The sequence below is a fragment of the Drosophila hydei genome, unplaced genomic scaffold, assembly GCF_003285905.1.
Source record: "Drosophila hydei strain 15085-1641.00,03,60 unplaced genomic scaffold, DhydRS2 tig00000060-arrow-pilon, whole genome shotgun sequence".
Lineage (NCBI taxonomy): Eukaryota > Metazoa > Arthropoda > Insecta > Diptera > Drosophilidae > Drosophila > Drosophila hydei.
The window spans coordinates 6372659-6396230 of NW_022045656.1; the positions used below are offsets into that span (position 1 = coordinate 6372659).

Here is a 23572-nt window from a genome sequence, read left to right on the forward strand (position 1 = left end):
ATTATCAGAGGACATTTTAATAAAATGTTGCAGTTTTCTTTACTAAATAGCTATAAAAAGTAACTCAAAATGAGTGAATCAAGTAGGGACTGTTATATTAAACGAATTTATAATGGATACTAGAGTGAAAAAAAACAGCTTATAGATTATAGTTTCTTTTAAATTAACGTATGGTAGCAAATTTTTGAAAGTCAACGGTTCCGAATTTGCCAAACAACTCGAGAGGATAGTGTTTGCTTTCGCCGCCGCAGGGGGCGTGAACCCGAATCTGCCGCATATGAGTATCACGGCCATTTTGATGATTAGAAATTACAGCGATTTGCAGCATGAAAGTGCGCAGCGATTTCACATTGCCATCTTTAATGGGTATCTGCACCCAGCCATTGGGCTCGGTCAGATCGATGACCTGAAGCTCCTGCAGATCGTTGAAGTTGGTGCCGGAGCGTATCGAAATGCGCGATGGAGTGTAGCTCTCGTCCAATTTGTAGTCGGTGTATATGTAGATCTGGCTAATGTTGGTGCGCTTGTGGAATTGAATGTTGACCAAGTGAGGCAGTTGGCCGTCTGACTGCCAGTAAGTGTCCATTATATTATCCCGCAAGCGCTCTACCCCGAAACCTAGATTTAATTTATGAAAATTATTAAATTATATTTTGTTTTTACTCTTGCTCGTTTTCCTATATGCAGAACGTACCTGGCTTGCAGGATGACAAGCTCCAAACGGCTTGTGAACCAACTTCGCGTACATAGCCAAGTCGTTCTTCGGCTAGCGGATCCTCTTCGCTGGTGACAGATGGTTTGGCTGTGGACTCTTCATCAATACTAGCTGCCATACTTTGATCAGCGCTTTTTAATAAACGTAAACAAAACCGCAAATATTTATTCAATTATGCTTGACATTTCGCAGGCAAACCTTTTTTTTACAATTTCCAACACTGGCTGTCAAACAAAAACAGCTGACGGCTACGCAGACCACAACCCACGTTTACCAACACTACGTCATAACAACGCACATGTGCATGGCAAGCAGAGCAGCATAGAAAATTAAATAAATTAAATTATGGTGCGAAAACTTAAATATCACGAGCAGAAGTTGCTCAAAAAAGTAGATTTCATCACATGGAAAGTGGACAACAGCAGCAATGAGAATAAAATCCTACGGCGCTATCACATTCAAAAGCGAGAGGACTACACAAAGTATGTACAAAGTATGTACCAATTTTAATAGTGACTTATTTATGTTTACGCAGGTATAATAAATTGTCGCGTGAAGTTAGAGAGCTTGCTGAGAAAATAGCCAAGCTTGATGCAACGGATCCATTCAAGGCTGAGGCATCTACCATGCTAATGAACAAACTCCATGCCCTGGGTGTTTCCAATGATCATTTCAGTCTAGAGACCGCCAGTAAAATGTGTGCTAGTAATTTTTGTCGTCGTCGTTTGCCCGTGGTAATGGTAAAACGTGAGTACAAATTAGACATAAAATAGTTATTTAAAATTTAATGGGTCACATACACACTTACAGTGCGAATGTCGGAGAACCTTAAACACGCCACCGACCTTATTGAACAGGGCCATGTGCGCGTAGGCCCAGAAATGGTCAAGGATCCCGCTTTTCTAGTCTCTCGGAATTTGCAAGATTTTGTTACATGGGTTGACGGATCCAAAATTAAGGAGCACGTTCTGCGTTACAATGATATGCGTGATGATTTCCAAATGTAAAAACCCATTTTATCGTATTTAAGCACAATATATGAAATTCCAATTTTGTATTACTCAAAATTTGGTTTTTTATATCTTTAAGTTGTAATTAAAATAAGTATTTAAATTAAAAGAAAACTAGATTATTTTCTAGAAAACTTAAAATTCAACGTCTAAGAATTTTCCAAACAGCTCGGGTTTGCTTTCGCCGCCGCAGGGAGCGTTAATGTGAATTTGCCGAATGTAAGTCGCGCGGTTTTTTTGCTGATTCGAATAACGGCGACATCTCTTCTCTTTAATTGTAAAATTAATTTCATAGGTATTTAGATCGAAAACAAAATACAATTGTGAACGTAATTTGTTAAATTATTCATTTTTAATAACTTTATTACATTTCATATAATAATGTTTAGATCGCATTAATATAATTCATTAGGTTGGAGCCTTTCACGCCAAGGGCGCAACAACGCTGACACAGATAAATATATATATAGTACATACATATTATAAACTTGTTTTATCAATCAAATCCTCGTATTATCCATTTTGTTACATATGCCCGAGGCCGCATATAATTATAATCCTTCTAATTATGGCGGTTCACACAGTTTTAATGCCTTATTAGTTTGTCACTTCTTAGGTTGTTAATTAGCTCGATTATCGAATCAAAATTAATTATTTAAACAAAATCAAATAAAATTATAGTAAAGAAATGAGTTTATTTAAGTATGCATACTAAATATTTAAAAAAAAACAAACAGAATTTAGGTGCGCTGTTGAGCGGTCTGAAAAGTGTTGGGGGTTTGTTTGTTTTAACAGAAGTTTAGACAACATTTTCTAAAGTTATGTCAATGGCAGTTATACGCTAACAAGTTGAAATGTCAATTTCCAAAGGTGTGAAAATGAAGCCAAAAGAAAATTCTTTAAAATATATTATGAAAACGAGTTAAAAAGTTTTTGAAAATATTTCTCGTTTCTTACTAATTTTGTTTTAGAGTTCATTGAAGCATTTGACTTTCCGATGAAATATATAAGTGCGTGGGTGTGTGTGTTTGTTAAAAAATTTAATAAATTAATTAATAATTAATTAATTTAGTAAATTAATTGTGGTTAGCATTTCCATAATTTGTACAACAAGGACGACAGCTAATAAATGTGTCAGCCAGTTAAAAGTCTTTTTGTTTTTCAGTTTGTTGCATAGGTATATGTATGTATGTATCTTTTAAATATTAGTTGTATTAATCCTTTTTAAGTTTGCATAAAAAGTAAATATTAATTAGTCTTACAAATAAATAGCTAGTGGCGTTAAAATTAGTGTCGACTGGCGAATTCTTTGTTCTTAGCCCCCATTCACAATTCTCGGGGCAAAACAACAATATTTCGCATAAAAACTTCATAACAATTTAAAACAAATTAATAAAATAAAGATTTTCTACAATATCTGTTGTTCATTATCTTTGAATTTTCTCTGTATGTGTGTGTGGTGTGTATGTGTGTTTTTTGTGTATGTGACAAAAAAATTGTAAGCTATCCGCTGGATTTTATTTTGGCTCTTATATCGGGAGTTTTTTCTATTGATCGTTTTTTTTTTGTTTTTTTTTTGTTGTGTTTTTTCTTTCTATTATTAGGCTGTATACATTCAAGTTAAATATCTTTATCGCATTGTATTAATATAAATACAATATATTTGTAAATTCCAATTTGTTGCTGACGCTCAAACGTGTGCAATTAGTTATTAAGCCATTATATGCCATACCCTGACCCTGACCCTAATCCTGACTCTAATCCTTGCCCTAGAGTCCTGCCCCAAAACCCAAGCACTCGTGCATTCTGTTGATGTCGTAGTAAAACTTTTAATTCGCTTTGCTTTCGCAGTTGATTTAAAATTGCAGAATAGTGGGCCATGGGCAAAGCAGCTTCGTACTTCGACTTAAATCACAAGCGCCATGTCCTTTTTGCTGGGCAACTGTACTCGCTTGCCTTGCCACAGGGAATTGTGTATTGTGAAGGCGTCTATCGTAACGGTCAGATGCTTTGTGTGCACCTGTGAGAAGCATTTGCCACCTGAGTTATATCTGAAAATTGAGAAAAATCGTTAAACGACAGGCTATAGTTAGGAATTCATGTTAAAATTCAACAGTTCCTCGTTGAGCTTCAGCTGAACAGCTCAATCGGAATTGTTCATGAACAATTGAACTAGCTGCCTCCCTGATCACTGAATAAGTTCAAAAGTTCATAGTCGATTCCAATTGGTAACTCACAACGGACAAGTGAATAACTCAACGAACGAATCTGAACGAAACATGACACAACACTTACTTGAAGAATTTATCGAACATGACTTCGTCGACTTGACTAGGTCCCGTGCCGTACAGCTTCGTCACTTGGTCCGTCTCGGGCAAGTAACTGTAGAGGGCGCGGAATTGGCAGCCCGCATCCCGGAAGAGGACAAGGAAGTGTTTGGCCTCCGAGCGTGCAATCTTCTCGAGCACTTTCTGCTTGGCCTCGCGATTCACGGCGCCAGGAAACACGCAGTATTCAACGGCATTTAGTATAATGCCGCGATTCGATTTGGCCGCTGGTTGTTTGTACAGTTTTGGACCTACGAATGAACAGCATATATCACTTAGTATTCAACTACATTTACAATTTTTGTATCTACACGTGGATTTCTACTCGGTGCTAATGCAAGCTTTTTCATTTTCAAATATTTTCAATTGCTTTCTTTTGTTTGCTTCTAGTCTTTCAGGCAACGTGCATACAAAAGAGATATGTTCCATAGAACTTTGGCCTGTATTAATCTGGATTAGTAGAGCAGATGTATGCATGTTTACTGTTATATTTCATATATAAACTCATAAAAATTTCTATGAAATTTAGCTATAAGGCCGAAGTTTTTGAACTTGCAAATTTCTAATTTATATGTACTTACAGTTTCAACTAGCTATTCTAAAACATTCCAAAATTAAAATAGATACAACAAATATATATAACAAAAAAAATCAGATAAAAACTTAGAGCTATTAAAATTGCTTGCATTTAATATATATAAATTTTAGTTTCTTTTTGTTGCAATTGTGCAGCGGTTAATTGGACCAATCGGGATTAATTAGAATTTCGTTTTCATATAATACTAATAATAATATTATAGAAGACACAGCTCGGTTTGACTATCGAAATCGTGGATTTGACGACGAAACGGAACAACGAATGGAAGTGGAATTGCATCTTGAAATACGCGCGACGTCCCTATGTAGTACATTGATGTACTTTCGTATAGATCATATATACATATATATATATATATATCTATATATATGCGGATAAACTCGATATGTATGTTAAATGTCACAAAATCATAATTGTATGAAACTGAGAAAGAAATGCACATACAAGACGAAAAACCAATTGGTATATGGTTGCAACAAATTAAGAACTGAGCGAAAATAAACGGAATGAACGAAACGTGTGAAATTTCTATGAGGCGTTCCAAAATGATGTACAAATGATGTATATGCATGAAGAACCAATATATGTATATGGTGTATGTATACGATTATGATGCTTGATTGATTGATTGATTGTTGTGGATGAATAACTTGAGAATTCTTTGAGACTAAGTACAAACCCGAGTATTCCATGATAGCATTCGCAGTTAAAGACGTATCGCTTGATCCATCATCAAATCCGCGACGCTTCGATATCAAACCTGGCGGCAAAGAGCCTGGTCCAGAAGGAGATGGCATATGCCTACCTGATGCCGCCATTCCTGGTGACGGAGCCCGACGCGGCGGAGTGGCGCGTCCCAGTCCCGAATCTGTGTCTAACCGGTAAGCGAGCAGATCGTTGCGTTCATCAAACATCAGTCATCATGCATGCATTGAGACACACAGAGGTCACACAAAAGCACCAACAACCACAGGGAGTCAGTCAGTGAGAGACACAGGTGGAGATAGCGAGCGAGCGTGAGAGAGAGAGAGAGCCATCCATGCAGTATGCGAAAATCATTCGTTTCGAATTGGTTATTTGGTTAATTGCCACAGGATGATGTCGATGGAAGCGATCGAGCGATGAGTGTTAAGGCATTTATCGATTTAGTTAATAGATTTTTAGTTAATTCGTTTTTTTCACATTTGTTGTTAATTCGGGTCATTTTTACACAAGTTTTGAATTGAAAGAAACGAGAAATAAAAGAGAATGTGTGCATTGAATTTAGTTAAAAACAATTTTGTAGATCGTATATACTTAAGGCCTAAATATGATCAGTCTGAGAGACCAAGAGAGAGAGAGCTTGAGTGTGCAAGTAACTGTGAGTGAATGTGCGTGTCGATGTGTGTATATATGTATATGTATATATATGGATGTGTATGTGGTTAATTCACAATATCAGAATCCTGTTCCCCAGAAATAAGCGGACAATACAAGTCGAAAAGCAAACCAGAACCACTTGCGAATTATATCAAACGTTTCCAAACTGGCAACTGAATGTTGTTCCAGTGTACAAATTTTGGAAATTGTTTACAGAAATGCCGCCACCGATTTTTTATAGTTATAGAATTATTCAGTAAGCAAAAAAAAAGTTGACAACGAAATAAAATATATTTGAATACATATATAAATACAAATAAACTCATTAGAAAACTCTATCCAAGTGAAAGAGCTCTATATTTATGTAGGCAAAGGGAATACCAAATTGATTTCAATATTAAAAAAATTCAAATATAAATTATGGAAATAAATTGCAAAATAATATTATTTAAAGGAGAGTAATGCATGTAAGAAAACCTTTTGTTTAAGTATACAACATTGTTGTAAGGTACTGTTAATTATTTTAAAGTATTTATAAATCTTCTAACTAAGAAAAAATAATAAAAAATATATAAATAAAAATATAGTATACTCTTTGAGCTGTTTGTTGGCGGTAAAAATAAATAATTTCTTTTACAATTTTTATAGAAGGCAATTAGAGTTCTGCATTACTCTCATCTAATACTAAATATATTTTCAAATAAAAATAAAATAGAAATTAAAAAAAGAAGCTACATTCAAAAACTAATGAATAAATATTAAGAGAAAATATTTCTAAAAAATAAGCAAAGTACAAATACAAGAATGTAAACTTTCACCAGCAAATGATAAATGACAACGATATTTATAGAAAGGAAAATAACTTAGGATATAAATAGATATATCTAATAACTCACACTAATGAGTAATGAAAGAAGAAACCTTCGACCAATGCAGAGTAAAAAGAGGAAAAACAAAGAGACATAAATCATAATTATCTGCATTTAACCAGAACCACAAAAAGTTTAGGCTACCACACAAAATAAAATATAGAGTAGCAGAAGATAAAAGTTAGGTAGATAGAAAATAGAGTAAAAAGTAAAAGGCAAGCAGCTTTTTTCAAAAATTTTTTTTGTAGCTGTGGAACGCTTCTTACCGCACAAATTCATTAGCGAATTGGATTTTCTGCCACGGAAATTAAGTGTGCTCCCCTTAGCAACTGATATACGCGATAGAGTGCGACCCCTTTCGACGGTTGGCTCTGTAAAAAGTTGGCACCACGGGAAATACGAGAGCCGAGTGCATAATACGAATATCAATCAAGGTTCAGTTTTCTGTTTTAAGTTTTGTCACAACACAAAATATGATGATGCAATTGGTAAACTTAAACTTAAGCGACGTTTTTCCTTTTATAACCTTTAACCCTCCCCCAAAACCATAAGATTTAAGAAAACTAAAAAAAACGTTGACCTCTGTGAATTTTACCCTGTGCATATTTTTTTAATGTGGGTATTAATAATTTTTTAAATTGCTTTTGGTGTTTTAGGAATATTATGAATATTATAACTTAGCAGTGTTTTTTTAGTAGTAGCTCTGGTAATTAAGCCTTAATTTACAGTTAAGGGAGTAAAATTAAAAATGTGTTAATCAGCGTGTTGGGGGGACGAGTCAAACAAGTCCAAGCCAGCTTTTCATCTTTTTTTTGGTATTCGCTGTTATCACACGAACTAACCAACAAAAGCAGGAGTAGAAAAACAGATACGAAAGAAAAAAACAAACAAAAAAAAAAAAATAGAATTTATTACTTGTTACCCAGCACCAACCTCTGGAAGTTTTGTAAGATCCCCGTCGTCCAATCGGAGTTGAACTTGTGCTAGGGTAATCATCGGGTGATTCTGTTGAACGAGATTAGTAATTATGACTTAACAATAAAATTCTTCGACCCAAAATTATTGTGTTATAAAGACTACATTGCTTGGAAATGAGACTTTCATCAAATCATAAGTTCCCAAGCCAATCAAGGATAAATAAATAGCAAACTTAAGCAAGGACACTACGTAAAATCAGAATTACAAACTAAAATCGCATGCTAAATATAAAATAAAAACTATAAAATAATAATAAATAAAATGACATACAATAAATTATAAAACAAAACATAAATTACCTTTTACTGTAAGCGAGTCTTGCGAGCCCCTATAAAAGTCTCTTTTCATTGAATTGGAGCTTAGTTGACCGTAGCCTGTACATTTTTAGGGGACAACCAAGTTTTAAAACAAAAATAAACAAATTGGTAAAGCAAATTAAATCAATTAAATAAAACGGCACAAATTAATAATTAAGTAAAAGCAAACATTTTTTACAATTTCGACCAGCCGAAATTCTTTACACACATAACAAGCAATATACACATTTAAGGATTTATATCTTTACAAATAGGTTAAGCACATAAAACATAGTTCAAAAAGCAGGGCATTAAAATCAGACTAGCCAGTAATAAATATAGATAGTGATAGTATTTGGCTATACTCTATAAACCTAGTTCAGAAATGAAGCACAGCATTATTTTAGCTGAAGTCACAGACAAGGAAGGAAGTTAAGTATTCTACTCGATGTGAATACTCTTGTTGTCGTTGTGTGTCTAGGGTCGAATTTAAAAAACGTGCAAAAGTTTGAACGCAGCGCTCACCGGTTAGGTTTGAGCTTGAGCCCTTCTTTCCCCGACTTGATAGGCTTGAAGCCTCGCTAATATCCACACTGGCGTCGTCGACGTGGATGGTTTTGGGTCGTGGCCTGGTCACACGCTGCTGTCTAAGACGAGGTGCGGATGAGCTAGACGACTGGGGCTGCAGCTTCACATGCAAATCGGGCCTGTCAAGAGTTTTACCCTGCAACAAAAGGTACATTAGTTCGATCTCATAGCATATTATTAGTTTAAAGTTACCTCTCGCTCGGCCTCTTCGATGGCTTTCTTTAGTCTATGTTGTTCCAATATGGCTGCACGTCGCGCCACTTGTTCCTCCTTTTTGCGTGCGCGCTCCTCCTCCTTTTCGCGTTCCTTTTCTCGCTTCTGGGATGCTTCAATTTCTTTCCGCGCCTTCGCCTCCTCTTGTTGCTGTCGGCGCTGCAAGGATAGCAACATTATTTTCTCCTTTCGACGCTCCATTTCGTCAACAGATTCCTAAGCCAAAAAGAAAAAGAAAGAAATGTTAAAACCATTTTTTATGTTACCTCTGCTAGACGCAATCTTATTTTATAGTACCATCTGCTTAAATAGCTTTAACTACATGTAAAAAAACTAAAAAATAAACTGTTTAAAGTAAAATAAATTTTAATAAATTAGGTGTTAATTTTATAGTGTTAAATGTGTCAAAATTTAAATCAAACATCACTACGAAGCCTACTCTGCTCAATTTCTTTGCCTAAATATTATCAATCAATTATCAATTGGATAATCTCGAAATAAACAGAAATAAGTCTTTCAGTTTCCTATCACCTAATTAAGTTGCGCTATTAATTAATCCCCATTTCTTACCGGATCTAGATTAGTTGAATCGACGCCAATGACTAACGCCTTATTCTTGGCCGCCTCGGCGCTGCTGATACTATGCTCAGCCCTCAGGCGTGAAGGCGAGAGCGGCTGCTGCTGCTGTGGCTGATTGGTAACGTCCTCGAGGTGGCGACGCTCGTGGACATCAGGCTCGACTCCCGATGTGGCGATTTGACGCAGCTGGATGGGCGGCTCGTCTGTGTATTTGTTGTAGGTTGCGTTGCCGGCTGAGGAGTTGGACTGGACGCCGGGGAAGTTGTGAATGCTGTGCCTGGCGGCAGCATTTTTGGCCTCCTCGTTGGCGAAATTGTTGCTGTTGTGCAGTTGACTTAGCGATTCACGTTTAAGGACAACTTGGTTGTCCACACTATCCCTGCTGGACTCCTTCTTCGGCGACTTTTTGGCGCGCAATGGCGGCTTGGGCCGTTTCGGCTGGTCGTTGTCGAAGGATATATAGAAGCCCTTCTCAGGCCGCTGCTCCTCACCGCTGCCGTTCCTGTCACCACCTCCACGTGGATCCTGAAAGCTGTTGGCCTGTATGGAGGGGCGTGAGGGCGAGGGTATGCGGTAGGTAAGATTTCCGCTGGTGATGTTAAGCTTATTGGAAATGAGCTCTCCACTATCGTAGTCCTCGGAGCTGCTGCCGCGTCCGCTGTGCGCCGTCGGCAGTTGTTGCTGCTGCTGTTGTTGTTGTTGCTGTTGGTGATGCAGCCGCTGTTGCTGCTGCACCACAAAATCGGAAATTCGAGTCGATTGCATGGACTCGATAATATTACGCTCCAGCTCGTCAACATCCTCCTCGTCGCCGATGAAGCAAATACTTTGTGGCGCCATCATATCCTCCGACTGCCCCATGCCCATAGGCTGGCCCAAGTTTCCCTTGGGTGAGCGATTGTCACGCAGATTCGTCAGCGATTGTTGCCGCTGTACGCCGTTGGCACTACCGCTGCCACCGACATGCATACGCTGTCCATGCTGCGGTGACGACTGCACCTGAAACAGATGCTGCAACTCCCCGCCGCCCCCGCCACCATTTTGATGCAGCACAAAGCCCTGAGACGCGCCTGCGCTGGAAGGTGGCCGATTAGGCCAGCTTTGCTGCTGCTGCTGTTGCATCTTCTTCTGTGTTTGCCAGGCATTCACGTCCAGCAGTGGTTGCTGCTGCTGCTGCTGAGCTTGCTGTTGTTGCTGCTGCTGCTCGTAGGCAGCCGCTGCGGCCGAGTGTGCCCAGGTGCGACGCTGTGGGTGCGCATGCGGTTGAGGCGGGGACTCATGCAGGTAAAAGTGATTGGCCGGCTGTCCGTACTCATCGTAGACGCTATTGCGTTGCGGGTGCTGCTGCTGCTGTTGGTATTGCTGCATCGGAGGTGCTCCATACGGCGAGTGGTTGTTGTAGGGTGCACCACCATTGTCGCTGTAGAGGCTCTGTGGCTGCATGTAATGAGCGGGCGGCGACATGTACTGTCCGTGCTCGTTGACGTACTGCATCGGAGGCATTTGCATGGGCTGCTGATGTGGATGATGCTGCTGCTGGTAGGGATCGCGACTGGGCGGACGGGAGTTGTAGGCGCTGACGGGCGCATTGAAGGCCTGCGGAAGATGCGGTGATGAGCCAAAGCTTTGCTGCATGGGTCGCTGCTGGTAATGGTGCTCAGCCAGATGCTGCTGCGAGCCATAGGTTTGTTGCTGCGGATGCGGTTAGCGGGTAGGAAGCACAAATTTACAGTTAGTCAAGAACATAGGCACAAACGAAACGAAATGCAGACAAAAAGTATAAGAAAAGAAATAACAAACCAAACTGTGTTTCTCTGTTAATTTGGCAATTGGGTGAGATGCGTGGTGCGTGTTTGTGTGTTGCTTACCTGGTTCAGCATGTTGGCTATTTGTTGTGCCTGCATCAGCTGCTGCGCTTGCAAATGCTGTGCCTGCATTTGGCTTTGCTGTGTGGCGAGCCGATGAATATCCTGCTGGATATCCTGCAGATTCATGTTCATAATGGCAATGCTTTGCTGATTTGTGGGTTGTGTGTTTTTTTCGTATTCCAAGACAGGACACATCCAAGACCAATGTTAAGTGTGTTAATGTGTGTGGTTGTGTGAGTGTTGAGTGTGTTTGTTGTGTACAATTGTTATGTTTATGTCGAAGCAACCACGAACATAGAATAAACGCAATGTGTGGGGAGAGGTATATAAAACGAGAGAGACAAGCGAATTAACATTTATCCGAAGGGTTAGAACAAGCGCTGGAGTGGACACATTGAGATGCAGGAGTTGCGTGTGAAAGTTAAACTCACTTGGTATTTGTCCATGTCAGCCGGGTCCATTTCTGGCGTGCGCTTCGAATCATTGCTCATGGTCTCCCACTTTAAGACGTCGGGACACGATTCCAAGTCCTCCTAAAGGAAAATAAACAGATTCAATTAATAATACAGTTACACATGCGTGTACATTAAACTCTCGGATTGTTAGATTCTAACAAAAACTTAGTTTCTTGGCTAGTTAAGCTAATGTGATTGAAGCTGAAGCTGTGAATATTATTAATTTTTTTTTTTGGGTTGTCTCGAGTTTGAAAACCATTAAAATCTATCAAATCTAATCATGTCCGGATTTTTCTGCAATTCATTTCTGTCTATGCTCTGCATATCTCTTTGACTTAAATTTAATTGTAGTAGACTGCAAGCTTTTACAACCTGAGAAACCTTCTCTTGGTGCCTCATCACTGCCATTTCGATCTTGCGTTTATCCTGCTCAATGCGACGTCGCCTCTCCTCCAGCTTCATACGCATCGTCGATAGCTTGGTGGCATTCTCCAGCGAGCGCAAGTCATCGTCGCATGTCTCATACTGCCAGGCAGCCGGACTTGCTGGCATGCTGCTGGTCGAGGATTTACGCACAGGTGTACTCTCTGGATCATAGCCACTCGATCGGGCATCATTGTAGTGCTCAGCGTTCGAGTACTCTCCCCTGTCGATGGAATGTTGCTTGTTACGCGCCGGCAACGGACTGCCCGCATTGGACAGATTATGCGCAGAGGCTGTGGGCACATTGTCGGTGCTGCTGAAATAAAACAGAAATAGTTATTTAGGTGTTTATTCTCATTTGACTTTTGGTTAACTCACCTAGCTTGTCGACGCATTGAATACTTCTCCGTTTCGCGATCCTGCTTTTCAGATCCCGAATCCGTATCGTAGCCTAGCTGTAATGTGCCACGAGCATCTGCAATTGAGGATCGCACAGCTACGGCTGGTTCTGAAAGTGAAATAAACGAAGCCAATTGAGAAATGGAAATCGAAGAATCAACAATTGAGATCTCTTCTTACCCACGCTTGTGTTCGATAGCTTCCGCTCTCTGTCCCGTTCACGCTCGTAGCGTCCCAGCGTATTTAGCTGATCCTGTGAGCCGCCAAAGTTCTCGATTGTCAATTGCGAGTCTTCGCTGGAGGAGTTTCGTCGAGAGCGACGACCTGAAACATCATTATTCACAGTTAGTCTTCAGTATATTTGGCACGCTCGCCGATCAAATGGAAGGGGAAAGCTACTCGCATTTAGTTAATAAAAATAACCAAAAGCAAAGATAACAAAATATCTTATAGACATTCAACACACACACAAACACGCACGGGAATTCAAACAGCGACTAGTGAGAGATTTTTAGCATACCTGCGAAACTTGGACGCCGGTTCTGATCCCAGTTACTTGGTCGACCCGCAGCGACAAAATCGCCTGTTTCGATTGTTAATTTAAGAATCAAATTAATTTGAAAACAAAATGTAATAAGTAAATAATAAGAGTTATGAAAACAGAAATTATTTTAACAAACATGAAATTTGAAATGATTTACAAATTATGATTAAAAGAACAAACAGAATGAACTTAAAAGAAATAAAAAGAAAGTGTGATGTATGCTCGTGGGAATTACATTAAGAAAAAACTAATTCAGCTCGATTTGGCGAAAGTCTGCAGTTATAGCAAATGTAATCTAGCTTCTGTTATTCTTCGATCACTGCATCGGAAGTCTAAATATTTGTCGTATCTATACATTTAATTTGACGTCTATAAGATTGGATATCTATTAAGAACGTGGCATAAACACATTTGGTGCTTTGATTCATGGTTTAAATCTATATCTATATGCCTTCTGTCAAACTGGTTTAAGCCTTTCATATACAAATATAAAATATGTAAAAGATTATCTTTCATTTGCATCAAATTCCAAGCGATTCAATTTGGTAATTCGACTCGATTCAATTTACAATTCCAAGAATTCTATTTATTAAACTATGATTTCAAAATCCTCCTATTTCCTTTGCCTATTATTTAGAAAGCTTAACTAATGCATGAAGTTAAACTAAATCGCATTAACTTACTTCAGTTAAAGCATTCGCTTCTTGCTAATCTAAGATCTTTTCTTTTCAAACTCTGACAAGACTGAATATTTTCTCTTGAGCTGAGCCACTACCAATGCGATCTCTCCAAATAGAATAAATAGACACGTAATGCTGCTAATTATTCAGTTGCCTACACTCTGGAACTCAATTAACGCAGTTGTGGGATCGGACACGCGAATGTGTGGCAAAATAATATGAAATATGAGTTAAAAGACTGCCAAACCTCTCTCGTCTGCCTTCGACTCGACATTGTTCTTTTCTTTAGCCTGGCGCAAGCGAGCTGGAACCAAGGGCTCCTGCTGTGACTGCGGCTGCTGTTGCTGTTGGTGCTGAAGCTGATAATGTTGTTGCTGCTGCTGCTGTTGCTGCTGCTGCTGCGAGTGCATGGATGAGAGTGTGGTAATGCCACGCGACTTGTGCACGACGAAAGCTGGCACATGCGAATCGAGGAGAGAGGCGACGGTGGCGGTGGCGGTGGCAGTGACGTTGACGACAGCAGCGTCGCAGTGCAAGTGGGCGTGGATGTGGGAATCGGGCAGTGTTAAAGCATGTGTGGTTGGCATTTCGGTTGGTGTTTTAGGAGAAAAGAAAGAAACAAAACAAAATAATTGCAATTAAAAATTAAAAACTTCAATTTTCGATTACAAATCGTTAAATTAAAATTAATCAAAAAAGAAAAGAGCTCGTAAATAGGAGTCTAGTGTTAATTACCTTCGGCCTGATTGCCATCAAAGTTATTTGACTGCATCGTTTGATACTCGGTGGGCGGAGTTGATCTGCGATTTAAGCTGCCGACGCCGACGCTAAATGAATTTGTGTGCGGAACTAAAAATACAAATGGAAATTCACACAAACCAAATAAAAATCAATCTTATAAAATAACATAAATTCAAAATTCCAATTCATATGCATTTCAAATTAGCAAAAGCAAAATATAAATGTATTTAAAGTGAAGTCACAATTCGGTGTGGGTTGCTCGAAAAAGATAACTTGTGAAAGATTCCCCATAGAACTTTTATAGCCTAAGCATTGAATCTCGCTGAAAATACCCTGTAAAAACCCTTTGGTTATGAACTAGTGCAAGTGCTTAAAGAAAACGAGTCTTAACTTGAGTTGAAAGTTTCATCTTAACCAAATTTATTCCTCAAATAAGATCTCTCTGCGTAGAAGACCTCTCTCTCTATAAAGCACTATAGACTATACTTTAGCTATATATAGCTGGACTGTATATATACAATATAAAGGCAAGATTATCTGTAATACTTGTTAAGTGCATTAAAATTTATAATGAAAATCTGTGTATAAACAGGTTTGATTAGGTTTCTTAAGCAGTTCTTGACTCTAGCCCAAAATACCTTAAATCTCATTAAATAATATTACTAAATAATTTTTTCCTTATCCATTGTTTAGCTTTCCATATTCAATGTGAATATTACTTAATTGTCTTGTCAGTTAGTTGCGTAGGTCTGTGGATGCATTGCAAAAGGTGCTTCGAAATGTGTTGGAGATAAGTATCTCATGTGATGCAACGATCAAACAGATGAGTGAGCAGAGTTTCTTCCGAAACAACTCCAATTTTTTGTGATATATTACTACTAATTAATACGAACTGGTGTACATTTGAATGCTGGCTGTGATATTAGTTGACCAAGACTACAATTATTTAGTATTAGTTGGTAAATTGCAAGAACAAAGCGGCGGCGGCACAGTGGGGGGAGGCAAAGGGAAATAAACATCAGAAACGGAATATGAGCAAAACAAGCAAACGATCATCAAACGAACAATTAAACAAACAACAAACAATGAAAATGCAAAACATTCACGTTAAGAAACGAGGCAACAAACAAATGGAATTTGAGCTGGGGTTGGCGGGGCACACACAATAAACACACAGAAAGAAATAGCTCTCGGGGTCTGAGGGGACCCCTTGAGTATATTTTGCAATTAATAGAGAGTGAGACAAAGAGATAAACCTTGAAACGGCGGCCGACTCGAGGGTGACCCAATGGGCGGCTGGTCAAGATCGCTGCGTAAATCGGGTATGGGCGTTACGGGTTGCACAGTGAGGCCCCGTCTATGGCAGATTCCGTGTTCATTGGCGCCCTGGCTCCGCCTGAGGATGACATCTACACGGCACGTCAGCCAGGCGTCAGTCGATCAAAGTATACGAAATGTCACAGTAGTAGAGGTAGTTGTTGTTGTTGTTGTTAATATTGTAGTAGTTGTAGTTGTTGTAGTTGTTGTCGTTGTGGTTGCATGTGTTTGGGTGTGTGTGTATTGTTGAATAAAGAGAGCATAGTGTTAACACCCCATTCAGTTGGTGATTTGTGGTTTGCACAAGCGTTTGCACATAAACAAAGAAAGAGATTCAAATATAAAATTGATTTGATTTGATTTGATTTGATTGAATTGTATTGAATTGTTTATTATGTTAGCTACTTCATATTGCTTTCGAAATGGTTCAGGTGCGGGATGACTGCAACCGGATTAATGATCGAAACTAAATGATTGTGGTATATGATTGTTGGGCGCCAATTTGTGTGATGGGATAACCAACCGCAGTAAATCAAAGCAATTTTCTTATGGTCTACTGACTGGTTAACTGCAAAGCAAAAGGTGCTATCAACGAAAGAGTGATTCAACTTGTGACTGCTCAATCCTGAAATATACATTTGCTTAGTGAAACAGTTCTTAACTAAGCTGCATTAGTAATAGTTCCGCGAGACAAACAAAGAGATAACAATTCATATGCTGAGAATTTATTGTGCGAAAATTACTACGAATCGCTACATTATGTAGAAGACTGTTATATGAATTGAAATATTGTAAATATTTACGCTCTTAACGTATTTTATTTCCCATTGAGTTTATTGACCATAAACCGAAATGTTGTCAAATTAATAGATTAATTTGAAATTCTATTTCTTTACACAAAACAAAAAACGCAGCCATAAAATTAAAATGCAGCGTAAGAAATAAAAGTAATAAGTAAAAAAAAGTAAAGCAAATCAAAGGCAAAATATGCTTATGAACCAAACTTCACAGAACAACAAAGACGACGAAGACAACGACGACGACATGCCCCAGATGAGAACACACAAACGCCAATGGGTTGGATAGTTGTTGGTTGGGTCGGGAGGTAGTTTGGAATGCGATGCGGTGCATAGTTCAATGGTTTATATGGCCTGTAACTTACCCTGCCCATCCATGCCCGGATAACAGACGCATTTGGCTGGGTGTATTTCAAACAAATTGAATAAGTCCGTCAACAGCAACACCAGATTCAGTTTCATTGAGCTGTCAAGAAATGAGAAGCCGCAACTGTGATAACCGAGCAAATAATTCGCTGTATCGAGAAGCACCTACCCTCGCATATATGTTATGTCCTCGGGCGTCATATGGAAGACGCCGTATGGCAAATGCTTTTGGGAGAAACTGCTAACGAGCAGTATATTGTGTATGGAGTCCTCGACGGCAGGCAAATAGTTGATGCGCACACTCGTCCACGGAACCACCTTGGGACAGTAGTAGGAGATGAGCAACGCAAGGCAGATGCCATCGCACAGATCCTGAAAGTCGCGCACTGGCGGTATGTCCGGTGTCTGCAGACGCGTACCCTGTTCAAAATATAAGAGAAATTAATATTTCAATTACAAATTTGATTAAAATGATTGTTCATCTTACGATCTCATCCGGTACACTTGACTCTAGCTCCTTGACAATGCGCTTCTTAAGCGCGGCGCACGCATGCGATATCCATGCGAGAAGGCCCTGCTCGTAGGACTGGCCTTGAGGCGCTTGATAGTTGGTGCCAGATATTCTGAAAATTTTAAAAGATGTTAATTAAAGCTGATGTCAAAAGAAAACTTGGTTTGCTACACACCTCCGTATGGCCGCCATGACACGGTCACCCGATGATATTTCCTTTGCATATAAAACCATCAGCGATTCTATCACAGACATGTGGGCGTTCTGTAAATAGTGAAAATAGTTAGTTATCGAAGTACATCAGTTAATATTTGGAGCTAACGAGGATCACTTACAATTCGCAACGGATTCGTTTGAATTAATACCGTTTCGGTAATGGGCATGTCCGAGGACTCGGCCACTGGGACACCCTTGCGCGCTAGCGTCTGTAATATTGACCAGTGATTTAAGCTTTGGTAGTTGGGATCGGAGTACAAATTGGACAAAGTTTGGCAATAAAGCGTTGCGTTGCCCAACTCCACAACGATTTGTGGCTTGAGACGTTCCTGGTTCTCGTGATCGCGATAGAACGGCTCCTTTAGGTTGTCTGGCACGCGATTGTTGAATGCTTTCGAGAGCAGCCATTTGACGGAAGCACGTTGACGAGCCTGCAAAACCACCGAGAAATATTGTTTATAATCATTGGTATAAGGAAAACAGTCAATATGAGTAAATAAGCTATGTAGTATTCCAATATTATCAATCAATTAATGTATAGTTCTTATCTATCTGCATTAGCAAGTCAAATAAGCAGACTTTTTATGTGACGTATATATATATTTATACCTTATTCGCATACTGTTTGATTGATGAACTTTGAGTGCAATTTCTGTCAACATGCTGTGTCAAAGCCTACATCCGGCTAATAGAGAAGGTTATTGAAAAGAAAGCATAAACAAATTCAGCAATTGGCTGGCAGCCTTACGGCGCATTTAATGCTGCATTTTCATATTGAAGCAATTATGTAGTGCACTCTCGCAGCTTAGTCTGTGTATATCTGTGTAAGTGTATCTGTGCCCCAGCTGTATCTGTATCTGTATCTCTGTGAAGCCATGCGTACAATCTTCAATATGAGTTCGATAAACTCGCTGGTGTTTGGCTTGGCGTGCGCCGTTTCTTCGTTGTGTCTGTCTGTCCGTGTGTCTGTTTGTCTTGGATGGTCACTCAGCATGAAAAAGAGGGAATGCCCATACCATGGCCCGTGGCCAAACAGTGAACACTTTTTGCTCTTGCTGTTGCATCTTTTTAGAATCTCAAGAGCAGAAAGTTATTTCCATTTGCAACAATATTTCATACTTTATGCACAGTCTCCGCCTCAGCCATTGAGCATTGCCCATTTTTCTTAGAAGCAACTTGAGCATGAGCTCTTATTAGTTCTTTTTACTGCTGTTTTTGTTCAATTGGAATCTTAATGGAATCTTATCGCAAAGGGAGCAGACATATCTGACGGATTACTTAAACGATCCAGTCGACCCACTCCCAGATCAGTCTTGTTGCCATTGTTAACTCCGATTCAATTTGAATCAATTCAAATGCAACTATCAATTTTACTCATACACAGTCTCCGCCTCCGCCTAGCTTTGCCCATTTATGGAGTACTTTACTCAATTAGATTCTTAATGGAATCCAATCGGAATACGAACGCGCATTGCTTGACAATTTGGCTCAACGATTTGTTAATTTCGAAGACGCACTCAGAGATAAGACTTACAATTTCTAACTGTGATTCAATTTGTCTTATCGACAAGTGAAACCATTTTAAACAAACATATGTTCGACATTTTAGTATCTTTATGGAATGTGTTTGATAAGTGAAGTCAAATTTTTCTGTTTTCGCTTTTATTTGAACTATTTATAAGTGCCGGATTATGTTGGTATATAAAACTGACCCAATAATAGATAAGAAACCTTTATTTGTTTTGTACCAAATAACAGATTTATAGATTGTTTCTCTGGAATGTTGATTTAAACAAGAGCACAAAATTGAAGGATTCTTTTTTCAACTATTATAAGTTTGTTTAAAAAAAATATAAAATAATTCCAACAAAGAAATATGAATGAGGATTGATTGAGTAGTTTTTAAAACTTTACAAAATATATATATCATATAATATCATATCAGATTATATATATATATTTATTGGTTATATATAATATAACTATATATAAATTAACATAGTTAGCAGTCAGATAGTCTCAACTCGAATGAGCTTTTAAGCCTGAACAAGTTTTATACTTTGTTTCATATATGCGTAATATCGGAAGACATAAACTGGCTTTTGAGCATTTATGTTATGCGAGAATATGTAATTAAATTATTTTTTGGTATAATTGCACAAGGTCATGAAGATAAAGAAACATATATTATTATTTCTGTCCACAATTCGAACTTAACATTAATATACTCATTATTGAAAGAATACAGAAATACGCAGTTCTTCAAACAAAGTTATCATAATATGGATGACCTTTTTTAGCATTTGTTACTTATGGGAAAAGTTAGTTTTTGTTTTTAGTTGGGTTGAAAATCGATATATTTGCTGCAGTTTTTCGAGCAACAGGTTAAAAATATGTTGCCGTAGGTCGAAGACCGTCGAACTATGCGAATTGGCCAACAAGTCGAATGGCGGACAGACAGATGTGGACAGGTGGCCAAACTTCCTGTGCAACCAGTTTTTCTTCACACACTTTCCACCAGCGCCAAAACTGGCAAGAAAATGCATTTTATTTCAGCTCTTTTGTTATTATTATTTAATACCCAAGTGTTTGTTTGTATATGTGCTTCAAACTCAAATTTCAAAATGTAAACATTTTGCTGTCAAACAACAACAGCAGCCATAATAAATTGCTGTTGGCTTGAACGCCCACATGGATGGCATAGATAGTTCAATTTTTGTCGCTTCTAGCATTGTGTATGTATAAATAAGTACATATGGAACACACACGTATTTACATCCAGACATGCATGTGTGTATTTTTGAGTGCACCAATACCAATACACTTCATATTGGAAGTGCTCGCAATTCAAATTACGGCTTGGCGCTATTTATGAATTTGTCGTTATCTTGTTATTGTTGTTGTTGTTGTTGGCTGGCGTGCCAGAGAAATGTGACGATAGGCTAAATATAAATGCAAAAGGAACACACAAAAACTCTCTGCCTTTGACAATTGTGAGCGAACTTTTTTTTGGATAATGGAGCGAGAGGGAAAGAGAGAGACCGCGCAAAGTGAACGGGAGAGAGCGAACAGCGCAGACATTGTCGGCAAATGTTTTGAGGCTGTTGAGCGTGCGCTTTATATTTTATATGGGCTTCCTTTTCTTTTTTGTTTTAAAAGCCCATAATGCGCTAATTGCTTAAAGAGCTTAGCTGTAGCTACAACAACAGCGGCTATTGGAATGGCAGCTAGATAAACAGTTGGAAACAGTCGATTGTGTGTGAGGCGTTTAGCTTTCTAGGGAGGCAAGCCAAATGTAGTGAAGGGGACAGGGGCCAGCTGCCAGGCAGCACGCACGCAAGCAAGCTACACACCTATTTAAAAGCTAAGAATCGAGCTCTGAAGGTTGCCAAACTGTCAAAAAGTGAGACCGTCAGTTAATCAGTTACATTTTTGTGTCTCTTTTTCTTGGTTTTGCGTACATTATATAGACAAACAAACACATGTACATACATATAAATGTAGGTTTGTTCTTGGCTGTTGTATTTAGCGATTAGGTCATGCAACAGCAGTTAAAGCAGCAGCAGCAGCAACTATAACAAACGTTTACGCCAAAAACAGCAACAACAATAGCAGCCGCATTGAAAAGTATTTTCCGGCTGTGGAACCAATTTATGAATGGGAGTTTTAAAGTTGATTGAACAGCAGCGAACAGCAGTCTGCCAGTGCCAATACGAAGCAGCTGGTCACACTGATTGCTCTGCTGACGTCGCCGTTGCTGCTGCTGACGCTGCTGCTGCTGCTTTTGTTGTTTGCATTGGGCTAAAAACCAGTCAAACGGTAAGTAGGTGTCGGTCGCATATTAAGGCGCTAGCCACTTGCCCGGTCAGTGGGAGCGGCGGCGTGGCGTGAGCGGTTACCTCAGCGCACCATTTTGGCAAAGAGAGTAGGTGGCTGAACGTTAACGCCGACGTCGAAGTTGACTTTACTGCTGCCGTCGCTGTGCCGTTACGCTTATGGCTAGCAGCAGAGAAGCTAGCAGAGTTTGATGAGCGCATTGCAAAGGCGTTAAGCAAATTAATGACGGCGACGTCGTCGTCCAAATCTTTGGGGAGTAGCTACGACAGCGACGTCGGCAGTGGCAGCGGCAGCGGCTGCGGTATCGACGTCGCAGTCAGTGCAGGAATTTTAATGAGCGCGATATTTAGTTTGCGAGCCACACACACATAATAAGTTATTAGAAGCACTTACACACACACGCATACAATTGTATGTACAATTGTGTGAGTCTGTGTGTGTGCTCCCACGAATACCAACAACAACACGGATTAGTTTCTGTTAAAACAGGGGGGTTAGCATTTGTAATGGCTAAAAATATGTTTACCTGTCGTATTTCCTGTGTTTCGGCATCCATCTTGGAGATGGGAGATGACGATGATGACGCTGCACTTTACCGTCTACCGAGCCAACGACTTTTGACTAAATTCTTGCAATGAAATTGTTGCTGCAGTTGCAGTTGCAGCAGCGGGGGCAACGGATGTCACTGGCTGTCCGACGCCCAGTCTCCGCTGCACTTGCAGTTCACTTTTCTTTCTTCACTGGCCAAGCAGTTTATTGTTGCTGTCGTTGCCGTTGTCGTTGTATTTTCCACACTTTCCTTATTATGTTGGGGTCTCTTGCTCTCGTACTCACACTATCTCTCCCTCTCTTTCTTTTTCTTCCTCTTCTTCTTTCTCTCTTTGGCTTGGAATTTTCACTTCAGCCGTCGAGCAGCCTAAAATCACGCACACAAACACATTAATACAAACATATATAAATATTTATAAGCACTTTTACAACTACATATTTTTGAATTTTTCGCAAAAAATTAATTGCGCGCACGCATTTGCCAACTATTCGCGAAGCACAGTAACAGTAGCAGCAACAGCAACAACAACATGCGGAGTAACACAAAACATAGAAAGAGGAGAAAAGTAGCAAAGGAAAAATGTGAATCATTCACTGGGCGAACTTTGCAGTGGGCGGCAACAGGGGGTTGACTTTGCCGTGGAATTGTGCTTGGCACAATAACAGAATAACAGAAGCAGAGCAGCACAGAGCTGAGCAGAGCAGAGCAGTGCACTGCAACAGCAGTTACGCAGCGGCAGAGGTGGCAATGATTTTTAGTGGCTTGTCACAGCATCAGCTGTTGCAAATAGGGGTCAGAATAGACACAGAAAGGCACTTTTTGATAAACTGACGTTAGTTTTTGGTTAATTAGTGCACAATATTTGGCGTGGCAGTTGAGTTTTTTGCAATTTTCCACTTTTCCGCAATTGCAGGCAGTAATAAATGAAAACATTTTTTTTGCCTTGCTTGTTGTTGCTGTTGCGTTCGCCACTGTTCTCTCTCTTTTATGCGCGATACGCCGTCCGACTGGTAGACACTGTTATGCTCTTCGCTCTCATTGGCGACTAGGCGTATGATGACGACGGCGACAGCGACTGCGGCAGCGACGCCAACGTTGACGTCAGTTTGCGAGCAGCAACGAAATGATGACCGAAAAATGAAGCTATGTGTGCGTGGTAAACGCACATTTTTCTTAAATTTAACATTGCTTTACCGCCTGGATTCATACAAATGCATTTTACACGCTACGCGCTCGGTTCGCATTCAATTTAACACTTTCTATTTAATTACAAATGCACTTAAGATCGAATAACAACTAGCTGCTGCTCTTCTAAAATTTTCTCTGAATGCAAGTG

The 23572-nt window shown here is 39.4% G+C and overlaps 3 protein-coding genes across 35 annotated transcripts; 1 reads left to right on the forward strand and 2 right to left on the reverse strand.

Moving 5' to 3' along the window:
* Positions 1-58: 58 nt before the first annotated feature.
* On the reverse strand, positions 59-908 carry LOC111600564 (anaphase-promoting complex subunit 10). Its single transcript, XM_023316748.2, has 2 exons — positions 695-908; positions 59-618 (listed from the first exon to the last, which is right to left on the reverse strand). The coding sequence occupies exons 1-2, from the start codon at positions 831-833 to the stop codon at positions 164-166; spliced, it is 594 nt and encodes a 197-aa protein (XP_023172516.2). The 5' UTR covers positions 834-908; the 3' UTR covers positions 59-163.
* Positions 909-984: 76 nt separating this feature from the next.
* Positions 985-1819, forward strand: LOC111600565 (U3 small nucleolar ribonucleoprotein protein IMP3). Its single transcript, XM_023316749.2, has 3 exons — positions 985-1197; positions 1251-1462; positions 1526-1819. Exons 1-3 carry the CDS (start codon positions 1061-1063, stop codon positions 1720-1722), a joined length of 546 nt encoding a protein of 181 aa, XP_023172517.1. The 5' UTR covers positions 985-1060; the 3' UTR covers positions 1723-1819.
* Positions 1820-3282: 1463 nt separating this feature from the next.
* Positions 3283-23572, reverse strand: LOC111600561 (patronin). 33 transcript variants are annotated; one of them, XM_023316715.2, is made up of 25 exons: positions 23446-23572; positions 22213-22602; positions 17969-18280; positions 17809-17897; positions 17610-17745; positions 17292-17542; positions 17122-17222; positions 15899-16051; positions 14637-14750; positions 14149-14355; positions 13198-13260; positions 12858-13001; positions 12657-12786; positions 12228-12594; positions 11832-11933; positions 11401-11547; positions 9524-11224; positions 8933-9169; positions 8678-8876; positions 8156-8230; positions 7794-7883; positions 7145-7249; positions 5456-5524; positions 4021-4303; positions 3283-3776 (listed from the first exon to the last, which is right to left on the reverse strand). In XM_023316715.2, exons 2-25 carry the CDS (start codon positions 22240-22242, stop codon positions 3632-3634), a joined length of 5250 nt encoding a protein of 1749 aa, XP_023172483.2. In that variant the 5' UTR covers positions 22243-22602; positions 23446-23572; the 3' UTR covers positions 3283-3631. The 33 variants fall into 33 exon arrangements, with proteins under 33 accessions (XP_023172483.2, XP_023172486.2, XP_023172485.2 ...); XM_023316718.2 differs by having other exon boundaries at positions 7812-7883; positions 23431-23572; XM_023316717.2 differs by having other exon boundaries at positions 5456-5518; positions 23431-23572.